This window comes from Physcomitrium patens, chromosome 8, assembly GCF_059467195.1.
Source record: "Physcomitrium patens ecotype Gransden chromosome 8, ASM5946719v1, whole genome shotgun sequence".
NCBI lineage: Eukaryota > Viridiplantae > Streptophyta > Bryopsida > Funariales > Funariaceae > Physcomitrium > Physcomitrium patens.
Genome location: NC_143417.1, coordinates 10275147 through 10286123, shown reverse-complemented (window position 1 = coordinate 10286123; position 10977 = coordinate 10275147). Strand labels below are relative to the sequence as shown.

Sequence of the window (10977 nt, the reverse complement as noted above, 5' to 3'; positions counted from 1 at the left end):
ACTATAACGGTTCTTCTCATTAAGATATTCCTTTGACTCATGAAAGTAATCTGAAATAATGAAACACTTAAATATTACAACGTAATCAACCCATACTGATCCTCCACAAATCCTAATCTATATTTACTGCATTTCTAATAATACACAATACCGAAAGATGTGTCGATGCCGCCACGCATCCACGATAAACACCATCAGTGAGACAAAAAACGACAACAATGACTCCTGTACGAAGACAAAACCGCCCAACTAAACAGAACCAAAGACACACAGCCAAGAGCAGATGGGCACAGCAGAGGGGCAAACTCTACACGACTGCTCTCTGACACAGAGCAGAGCGAGGGTAAAGAGAAAAACTAATGCTGAAATGGCTTGGCGGTGGTATTGAAGGGCGGGGGAGGGGCGGGGGGAAATTAGGGGTAGGCTGGCAGGGCAGGCCAGGGCAGGGCACTGAGCCAGGATGCTCGGGGGATGGGGGCAAGGCGAGGCGAGGCGAGGCGAGGCAAGGACATCATCGCCACGTCGCTCGATTTGCTTGAATGATGATTTCGGGGAGGAGGACTGTCTCTCCCTCGTCGCCTCCGCCTTCCTTCTTCGTCTCCTGCTCCCTTTCTCCCTCGCTACCGCTACCGCTTGCGCTTCCCCACCCCTCGTTGTCCCCTGCTGCGTTTCCATGGCATTAGGGTTTTGAGCGCCCTCGGCCGCGTTTGTCCGGGATCGCCACTGCGGGCCCGCCCGAGCGTGCATGGTGCTCCTCCTCCGCGCGTCGCATGGGTGTCGGTCGCGTGCGTCGTGCGGTCTGGCGCGAGCGACGATGCCTCGGCGCGGAGGCTGCTGCGCTTAATCCCATCTGCGTCGAGGCGCCTTCGCTGGAGTCCGGGCAGGCGGATGTCGGTGGTCGGGGGCGAGTGCAGGAGTGCGTTTGGGAGGGGAAAGAGGACTAGGCGGGAGAGGAGGACGAGGTGGAGGAGGAGGAAGGAGGGATGGAGGATGACGCGGGAATTGCGTCGACCGTGGTGGTAAAGACGCGCAGCGCCTATACGTGGCTGGATAAGCTTAGGTTTCTGAAGGGGCTGCTGCCGCAGGATCCGAACCTCGACTTCTCGTGTAAGATTCTCACCGGCATTGTGGCGTTGTTGTGTTGGATGAGTGGCGGGGGGGTTCAGGGTGTGACCGATAGCGTGCCATTGTGGTCGGAGGGGCCAATTCGGTGGCGGATTTTGGCGAGGCGGGTGGGTGTAGTGGGTGGGAGGTGGGGTGCGTGGGCAATGCGCGCGTGGTTTAAATTTAGGAAGCGCGTGCGGGAGTGGGTGTGGTGGAGACGTGAGGTTCTAAAGGGTGCGTGTAATTGCAGTGGAGTCTGGGAGCCGGGATTCGCATGGAGTGTACAAACGCCCAGACGTGGATGTGGCGAGCTTGGAGGAGACGTGGAAATTTCTCTTTAATGCTAAGGAGCAGCTGAGCAGGAAGTCCAGGAAGCTGTGTTTCTGGCCGAAGAGCAGCGATCACATCGTGAAGGAGTGTGATCAGTTCACGGGACAGTCGGACGACGGGAAGCCGAGTCGTCCGAGCAGCGACGGTTTGCGGGGGTGGGATGAATGCGGGAGGTTTGCACCGGGGGGTGCGGAGGACGGCGGTGTAAGGAGCGTGAAAGGTGGTGCGGAAGAGGACAGGTTGCGGGCATCGGGCGTGTCGGACGAGGGGCTGACGAGCACGTTGTCTCCAGAACATGTAACATTACAGAAGTTCGGGGATGAGCAGTCTCGATTGAACGAGAATGGCAGAGTCGGTGGGGTGGCTTGGTTGGGTGCGGAGCCGTCGGCGTGCAAAGATGGTGGCAAGTCCGCGGCGAAAAGGACTGAACGAAGCGGCTGTGACCTCGCATTGAACGTGAGTTCTCTCTCTTACCGCACGGCCAGTCGATTGAGTGAATCAGTCCCCCCCCCCTCCATTTATATATTTTATTTGTTCTTGGGAGGGAGTAGTAATAAATGAGTGAGTTGAGATGTGATTGCTGCATGCATTCATGTGGGGTGGTGCGTGTATGTGATATGCACGAGGGTGTCCGGTGACGCAGTTGGGGTAGATAGAAACGGCGAAGAACGCAAGCAAGAGAGACGTTTGAATCGTGACGTGTCACTTTTGTGGAACAGATTGCAGCGAAGACCCAGAAGCTACACAAGTTTGAGGAGACGAGGGTGGTCACGCAAGAGCACAGGCAGCAGAGGTGAGAGCCCGGCATCCAGCACACGGGAAGGGTTTTGGTTTGGGAGGGGAGAGGAAGGGAGCTTTCAAGTATGTGTCGGTGAGGGGTTAGGGGTGAGTAGCAGGCGTTGGCTGTGTGGAACCGCGAGCGCTGTGTTAGGGGACGGTGGATGTTGTGTGTCGAATGCGTACCTGGCTTGGCAGGCGACAGTTGTGTTGGACGCAAATGGTTTTTGTGAGCATGGTCGGAGCAGGCAAACAGAGTGGTGGTGCGCATGTGTTGGACTGATGCGATATAAGCAGAGAGGGCGAGGCGAGGGGCATTGGCTGCGCGCGCAGCGACGTCCCTGTGCGCGCTGAACGCAGAGCCTGAGACAGTTGGTGGGGAGATGTTGGGTGTGGGAGTTACACTTGTGTTAGGGCGCTAACGGTATGTGCGCGTGTGTGTGTATGTGTTTGTGTGCGCGTGCGCTGGTTGGTGAAAGGTCGGGCTTGAAACGGAGGCAAGGGTCGGAGGAAAATGGTACGTGTTTTGGATGAGTGCAAGTTGTGGTTGGGTTGTGGGGTGAGTTCGGGGATGCTGGTGTTGAGGGTGGCATTGGATGGATATGAGCGTAGTTGGTGGAGGGGATGGGGTTGTAGGGAGCAGTTGCATGCATGCAGTAGGGTCGAAGGCGACGTGGTTTGCGCGCAACGGAAGCGCGGGTTTGTGCGTGGGTGAGTGGCCGGGTCTAAGCGGGGGCATGAACTGAATCCAGGGACGAGTTCCGGGAAGAACGAGCAGCACGTGACGCCAGCGGCGGAAGCAGGCGGCAACGAGAGCAAGAATCAGGCGGTGCAGGTGATGGAGCTAGCGTCGGATCATCCGAGCAAGAAACCGACCGACAGCCTGGTGTACATCACGTACCAAGTGTTCCTTCAAGCCGGCAGAGGGGGCCTGACGGCACGAGAGGCCGCGTCGCGAATAGAGGAGGCCGGGCTGGGTGCCGTGTTCCAGGGGCTGGTGAAGCCTCGGATCAAGATCGGGAAGATCATTCGCAACAATCCATATTACTTCCAGGCGGGGGAAGGCAGGTACATATTGTGTGAAGCTATCGTGGGGGTGACCCAGGCCACAGCATCGCCGTCGCCCCAGTGTGCTGCCGAAACCATTGTACAGGATAAAGCATCGACGGTGAAGACGGACAGCAAGAAAGAAGCCGCGGCCATGGCTCGGAGAGAGGGGACGGCGAGGTACTGGGCTCAGATGAACGCCAGCGGGCGCACAAGGGCACCGAAGAGCCGACACGTGAAGGGAGGTGCGAGCAGGCAGAAGGTGCCAGCAGTGTATTGGAAAAGCGACGAGAGTTCGGTGACGTTGAAAGGAGGCGATGAGAGCGTGAAGTGGGAAGAGAAGTGCGGGAAAGAGGAATCCGAGGCGGGCTTGCAGGCAAACGCGAAACCCCGATTGAAAGGCATGTACAAAAGCGCCGCCGTGGGCGGAAAACCGTGCAAAAGGTCGGACGGCAAGAACTGGCAATGCCCGCTGATGGCACCGTCGAACTCGAACTACTGCGAGCACCACCAGAAGCGGATGACGAAGGACACAGGGGAAGCGTAGCGGAGTGGGAGAGGCGTCCGGGGGGGGGGGGGGATGATTCATTGGAACAGTGGTTGCGACACCGTTCCCTGTAATAGAGAAAGAAGACTAACAGATGAAGCTGTCTGCGCAAGATCACGGAGGTCATATATTTTGGCGGATCTCCTACGACACTGGAGTGTGCGCAGAAAGCGGCACGAGGTCGGGAGAGGACGGAAGGGACTGTATACTTTGAAGGCCTGACACGGGATCGTGCGAGTGTAGCATTCTTGATTCCTCGTGATATTAGCGAGGGATTCGAAGTGAAGTGAGATTTAGGACATTACACACATTAACCCTGGATGCCGGGGGGGATTTTCAAAGCGGATAGAAGTGCGAGGTCGAAGATCAGCTCGAGAGAATGAGGGTTGCTCTTTGGTTTATTAGGATCCTGTTGAAGGTTTACGATTTGCATTTTTGATGAGCAACCGCACCCGGAGTTGTGAACGACGGACTACCAAATTGAACGGTGGGTGTGGAGGGGGGAGGGTGGGGTGGGTCTGTGATTGGTGATGGTATTGTGGGAAGATTTACGGTCTGTAAAGCATTTGAAAGAGCCGAATGTGGACGTTTTTTCGGGATTTGTGTTGCGTGATGTTGGAGTGATGGTTGGAGGGTGGCAGACGTGGGGCACGATGAATGTGGTGTGATTGTTGGGAACGGCAGGGGGCAACAAAGGGTAAGGATAACACATCGGGCAACATTGCATCCGGTACGCTAGGAAAAGGAGCATGGCACAGGAAGTGGGTCGGGGAGGATGGAAGAGAATGGATGGGAGGGAGCGTGGAGTGTTGATTGTTGGAAGGGGGGACTGGTTGTGAGTGTGATGGAATGGAGTGGGGTGGGCGTTGGCATGGAGCTTTTGATGGGAAGCATTGAGGTGGGAGTGGGAATGAATGAAAGGTGCAGGTATTGGAAGTGAAGGACGGCTATCTTTGTTTTAATTTGGAATTTTTACGTGTTGGCTGATCTCTAGAGAGTTGTCAGTAGTTTGGCACAGCGTGTTAATATATCAGGCGAAGGCAGTGCTTTTCAGTACAAGTTAATCAAAGCATTTGTGGACGTTTCGTCGTATTTGGAATGTTGATCATCTTTATATCTGTGTCTTAGTTGACTAGCATTTGGTGTTTGTGTGTGTTGAAACTTCCATTTCTTCATGCTTTGTCTTTTTATATTCTGGTCAAAGCTCAGGAATTGTTCTAGAAGAGTGTTTTGTTGCCTTTCTAGTTGTTTTGCCTGCCCTCTTGGGATCTTAAGTTTTAGCAACTTGGGGATTGTTTTCAGTTGTTCCTCGTGATTCCAGATTGTTTGTACTTGGCTGTTTTAAGACGCTGCAGAGAGTGGGATTATATATATCATATTGTCTAATTTGTATGAGTTGACCTTGCTGAGGGAATATTCTTAAGACGGTATTTCGAAGATAGTAAAAATTAGTTATTGAGTTTTGAATGTAAATATTTCCCTCTTGTGTTGCTTGATCTACATTTACATTCTTTATTCACATCCATTTATGTCTTGTGTGAACTCTAATATAAGATAAGTATGAAAATAAAATTCAATGTCTTACATTAGAAGGGTCTGTATGCATAAATGCAATATTTAAACCTGTCAATTAAATATCTTATTCATATTCTAATTTTTATTTCTTTATTTATGTCCTTTTATGATTGTCAATTAGAATGGAGAAACGTATATAAATCTAATGTCATGCATATGCTTCTTTTTTACTATTATTTTAATAACCAACTTTTGTTTTGGAATGGTCAATTTTTTTCCTATCCATTGCAAATTTCAATTTGATAGTTCTATTGTATCCAATACCATAGATTTCTAATAATTAAGTTATAATTAAGCTATACTTATCTTATATTAGAGTTCACACAAGACATAAATGGATGTGAATGAAGAATGTAAATGTACATCAAGCAACACAAGAGGGAAATATCTGTTGTAGGAATTACTAGGATTTGGTTAGGAATTGGTTTAGGGTTTGGATAGGGTTTGGTTAAGGGTTTAGGGTAGGATTTAGGATTTGATTTAGGATTTGATTAGGGCTTGGTTTAGGATTTGATTAGGATTTATTTTAGGGTTTAGAATTTGGATTAGGGTTTGGTTAGGATTTGATTTAGAGTTTTTGATTTGGTTTAGGATTTGGTTAGGATTCGGTTTAGGATTTGGTTGGGATTTGGTTTAAGGTTTGTTTAGGGTTTGATTTAGGATGGAGGATTTTATTAGGATTTAAGATTTAATTAATTTTGGCCTAAAGTTTGAATGAAGTTTAATATGATTTTAACTAGAATTAAATTAAGATTGAATTGAGATGTATTTGAGTGATATTTGTGATCATTCTAATATTACTTTAAGAATTTTTATTGTTTGTTTGAAATTTCTTTGAGGTTTTCTTTTTTTGAATTTGATTATGGTTGTTTAGCATTATTGTGGTCCAATTAGAGCATTATTAGTATTCTATTAGAATTAGGATTTTGTTATTGTAATTTCTATTCTTCCTTCCAAAGCCAAGTGCCCAGAGCATTTTCAAGCAAGCCTTGAGGTATTACGACAGCGTGACAACCAAATTGCTTGACGTGAGTCGTAGGTACGAAAATTGGATTTGTTGAATGAAGATCGGATGGCGCATTTGGATGGAGAACCATCGAACATCGAAGCAGAGGATGAAGATGTAGCAAAGGAGAAGGTCACCAATTCAAAGGGTGGTAAGCGAATGCCATTGATTGAAGAAGCCAATGCTGCTACGTCTATATAAAGTTGAGGCTAAATTATATTTGCGAGGACGCTACACAATTAGGAGTGGGGGTATGTAGAATAGGTAAATAAACTTTGTGATAAGTTACTGGTTGGTTATTGATAACCTTGAGAATTAGACTGATGATTAGGTAGTTTAGTTGACAACAATAGGTTGTTAGTGGAATAAATGATTAAGAATTCAAATGATCATAACCTTTGGAATTCACTGGCCGGCAGATCATCTTTTTGGTAGGATAAATAGGTTGAGGAAAGAGCAATCAAGGCCAGACTGAGATTTGTAAGCCAAAAGCTAGAGTGAGAGTCGTAAGCCAAGGTAAGCTTGGTGCTACCTCTTTATTTTCTTTATTATTTGCTTATGAAGAATTGTGATTGAGAGAAGTATTGTTGAATTGATAATCATAGAATGAGTTATGGGTTGAATTAAGACGAAAGTAGTAAGCCCTGGTGCTTTGTAGTTTGATACTTGATTTTAGAAAGCCAGAATATAGGCAATTGTGACACTAACAAACCTCATTCATATAATTAGTCTTTCTCCGTGTTCAAACCCACCTCTATTAGTTCAATTGCTTTGGTCTACTGAAGCATGAACACAATGAAAACAACAAATACCAAAGATGGGTTCTAATTTTTTAAAAATTATATATTTAATTAACTTATGTATTAAATAAATTTTCAAAAATATCAGTTAATTTCCTTGCTTATATCAGTTAATTTACAGCTTAATATTTATTCCGCGTTCCGGGTGCTTGCGCTACGCTGTGGCGCTCGCTCTAGGCTTTATACTCTGGACTGTGTAGACTTTGCTTTTGGCGCGTTTGGGTTTGGTTAGTTCTGGTGGGGTTGCGTTCCCTGGTGGGGCCACTCTATTTTTTACTTTAGGATCACTTCGAAGCTGCTGGGCTGGTTGCCTGCAGGATGAATGCTGTTGTGCAGTTTTTCTTCTGAGGTGTCTTTTGGTTTTTGCTCTCATGAATTTAGTTTATCATACTTCGCATTTCTTGCTTGGGTTGCGTATTTATGTCAGTTGTTGCACGCGTAATGATTTTGATGTAAGTTTGGTTGTTTGTATTTCTATTTTATTTCTTCTCGTTTTTTTGATGTTTTCGACATTAAAACGTATCATGTGAATATGTTCAGTGTAGTGCAATGAATCTTTACTAAAGGTTTAGAGGAAGTTAAATATTTATTTATTTATTTATTTATTTACAGCTTAATATTTATTTTTAATGTATAGCTCTTATAGAATATTTACTAAATCTTTGATATTAATTTATAAATTTTTTGAAGATTAAATATACAAAATTAGAAAATAACAACCCAAGTTGAAAAAAATATTATTTATTAATTAGGAAAATAATTTTTTATTATACATCATTTTTATAAGCAAGGAAATTAACTGATATTTTTTAAATATTTGATGATAAATATTAAATACTAATGTAATTTTTGAAAATTTATTTAATACATAAATTAATTAAATATATAATTTTTAAAAAATTAGAACCCATCTTTGGTATTTGTTGTTTTCATTGTGTTCATGCTTCAGTAGACCAAAGCAATTGAACTAATAGAGGTGGGTTTGAACACGGAGAAAGACTAATTATATGAATGAGGTTTGTTAGTGTCACAATTGCCTATATTCTGGCTTTCTAAAATCAAGTATCAAACTACAAAGCACCAGGGCTTACTACTTTCGTCTTAATTCAACCCATAACTCATTCTATGATTATCAATTCAACAATACTTCTCTCAATCACAATTCTTCATAAGCAAATAATAAAGAAAATAAAGAGGTAGCACCAAGCTTACCTTGGCTTACGACTCTCACTCTAGCTTTTGGCTTACAAATCTCAGTCTGGCCTTGATTGCTCTTTCCTCAACCTATTTATCCTACCAAAAAGATGATCTGCCGGCCAGTGAATTCCAAAGGTTATGATCATTTGAATTCTTAATCATTTATTCCACTAACAACCTATTGTTGTCAACTAAACTACCTAATCATCAGTCTAATTCTCAAGGTTATCAATAACCAACCAGTAACTTATCACAAAGTTTATTTACCTATTCTACATACCCCCACTCCTAATTGTGTAGCGTCCTCGCAAATATAATTTAGCCTCAACTTTATATAGACGTAGCAGCATTGGCTTCTTCAATCAATGGCATTCGCTTACCACCCTTTGAATTGGTGACCTTCTCCTTTGCTACATCTTCATCCTCTGCTTCGATGTTCGATGGTTCTCCATCCAAATGCGCCATCCGATCTTCATTCAACAAATCCAATTTTCGTACCTACGACTCACGTCAAGCAATTTGGTTGTCACGCTGTCGTAATACCTCAAGGCTTGCTTGAAAATGCTCTGGGCACTTGGCTTTGGAAGGAAGAATAGAAATTACAATAACAAAATCCTAATTCTAATAGAATACTAATAATGCTCTAATTGGACCACAATAATGCTAAACAACCATAATCAAATTCAAAAAAAGAAAACCTCAAAGAAATTTCAAACAAACAATAAAAATTCTTAAAGTAATATTAGAATGATCACAAATATCACTCAAATACATCTCAATTCAATCTTAATTTAATTCTAGTTAAAATCATATTAAACTTCATTCAAACTTTAGGCCAAAATTAATTAAATCTTAAATCCTAATAAAATCCTCCATCCTAAATCAAACCCTAAACAAACCTTAAACCAAATCCCAACCAAATCCTAAACCGAATCCTAACCAAATCCTAAACCAAATCAAAAACTCTAAATCAAATCCTAACCAAACCCTAATCCAAATTCTAAACCCTAAAATAAATCCTAATCAAATCCTAAACCAAGCCCTAATCAAATCCTAAATCAAATCCTAAATCCTACCCTAAACCCTTAACCAAACCCTATCCAAACCCTAAACCAATTCCTAACCAAATCCTAGTAATTCCTACAACAGATATTTCCCTCTTGTGTTGCTTGATGTACATTTACATTCTTCATTCACATCCATTTATGTCTTGTGTGAACTCTAATATAAGATAAGTATAGCTTAATTATAACTTAATTATTAGAAATCTATGGTATTGGATACAATAGAACTATCAAATTGAAATTTGCAATGGATAGGAAAAAAATTGACCATTCCAAAACAAAAGTTGGTTATTAAAATAATAGTAAAAAAGAAGCATATGCATGACATTAGATTTATATACGTTTCTCCATTCTAATTGACAATCATAAAAGGACATAAATAAAGAAATAAAAATTAGAATATGAATAAGATATTTAATTGACAGGTTTAAATATTGCATTTATGCATACAGACCCTTCTAATGTAAGACATTGAATTTTATTTTCATACTTATCTTATATTAGAGTTCACACAAGACATAAATGGATGTGAATAAAGAATGTAAATGTAGATCAAGCAACACAAGAGGGAAATATTTACATTCAAAACTCAATAACTAATTTTTACTATCTTCGAAATACCGTCTTAAGAATATTCCCTCAGCAAGGTCAACTCATACAAATTAGACAATATGATATATATAATCCCACTCTCTGCAGCGTCTTAAAACAGCCAAGTACAAACAATCTGGAATCACGAGGAACAACTGAAAACAATCCCCAAGTTGCTAAAACTTAAGATCCCAAGAGGGCAGGCAAAACAACTAGAAAGGCAACAAAACACTCTTCTAGAACAATTCCTGAGCTTTGACCAGAATATAAAAAGACAAAGCATGAAGAAATGGAAGTTTCAACACACACAAACACCAAATGCTAGTCAACTAAGACACAGATATAAAGATGATCAACATTCCAAATACGACGAAACGTCCACAAATGCTTTGATTAACTTGTACTGAAAAGCACTGCCTTCGCCTGATATATTAACACGCTGTGCCAAACTACTGACAACTCTCTAGAGATCAGCCAACACGTAAAAATTCCAAATTAAAACAAAGATAGCCGTCCTTCACTTCCAATACCTGCACCTTTCATTCATTCCCACTCCCACCTCAATGCTTCCCATCAAAAGCTCCATGCCAACGCCCACCCCACTCCATTCCATCACACTCACAACCAGTCCCCCCTTCCAACAATCAACACTCCACGCTCCCTCCCATCCATTCTCTTCCATCCTCCCCGACCCACTTCCTGTGCCATGCTCCTTTTCCTAGCGTACCGGATGCAATGTTGCCCGATGTGTTATCCTTACCCTTTGTTGCCCCCTGCCGTTCCCAACAATCACACCACATTCATCGTGCCCCACGTCTGCCACCCTCCAACCATCACTCCAACATCACGCAACACAAATCCCGAAAAAACGTCCACATTCGGCTCTTTCAAATGCTTTACAGACCGTAAATCTTCCCACAATACCATCACCAATCACAG

At 43.5% G+C, this 10977-nt stretch overlaps 1 protein-coding gene and 2 long non-coding RNA genes across 3 annotated transcripts; 2 read left to right on the top strand and 1 right to left on the bottom strand.

The window, feature by feature from the left end:
* The first annotated feature begins 972 nt into the window (after positions 1–972).
* On the top strand, positions 973–4270 carry LOC112285901 (uncharacterized). Its single transcript, XM_024527265.3, has 5 exons — positions 973–1107; positions 1355–1890; positions 2154–2227; positions 2691–2728; positions 2964–4270. The coding sequence occupies exons 1-5, from the start codon at positions 984–986 to the stop codon at positions 3803–3805; spliced, it is 1614 nt and encodes a 537-aa protein (XP_024383033.1). The 5' UTR covers positions 973–983; the 3' UTR covers positions 3806–4270.
* Positions 4271–4598: 328 nt separating this feature from the next.
* LOC149988465 (uncharacterized) lies at positions 4599–10641 on the bottom strand. Its single transcript, XR_016504477.1, has 2 exons — positions 10575–10641; positions 4599–4756 (listed from the first exon to the last, which is right to left on the bottom strand). It is a non-coding gene; the product is annotated as an uncharacterized LOC149988465 (long non-coding RNA).
* On the top strand, positions 4660–10702 carry LOC149988464 (uncharacterized). The gene is made up of 2 exons (XR_016504478.1): positions 4660–4726; positions 10545–10702. It is a non-coding gene; the product is annotated as an uncharacterized LOC149988464 (long non-coding RNA).
* The last annotated feature ends 275 nt before the right edge of the window (positions 10703–10977 follow it).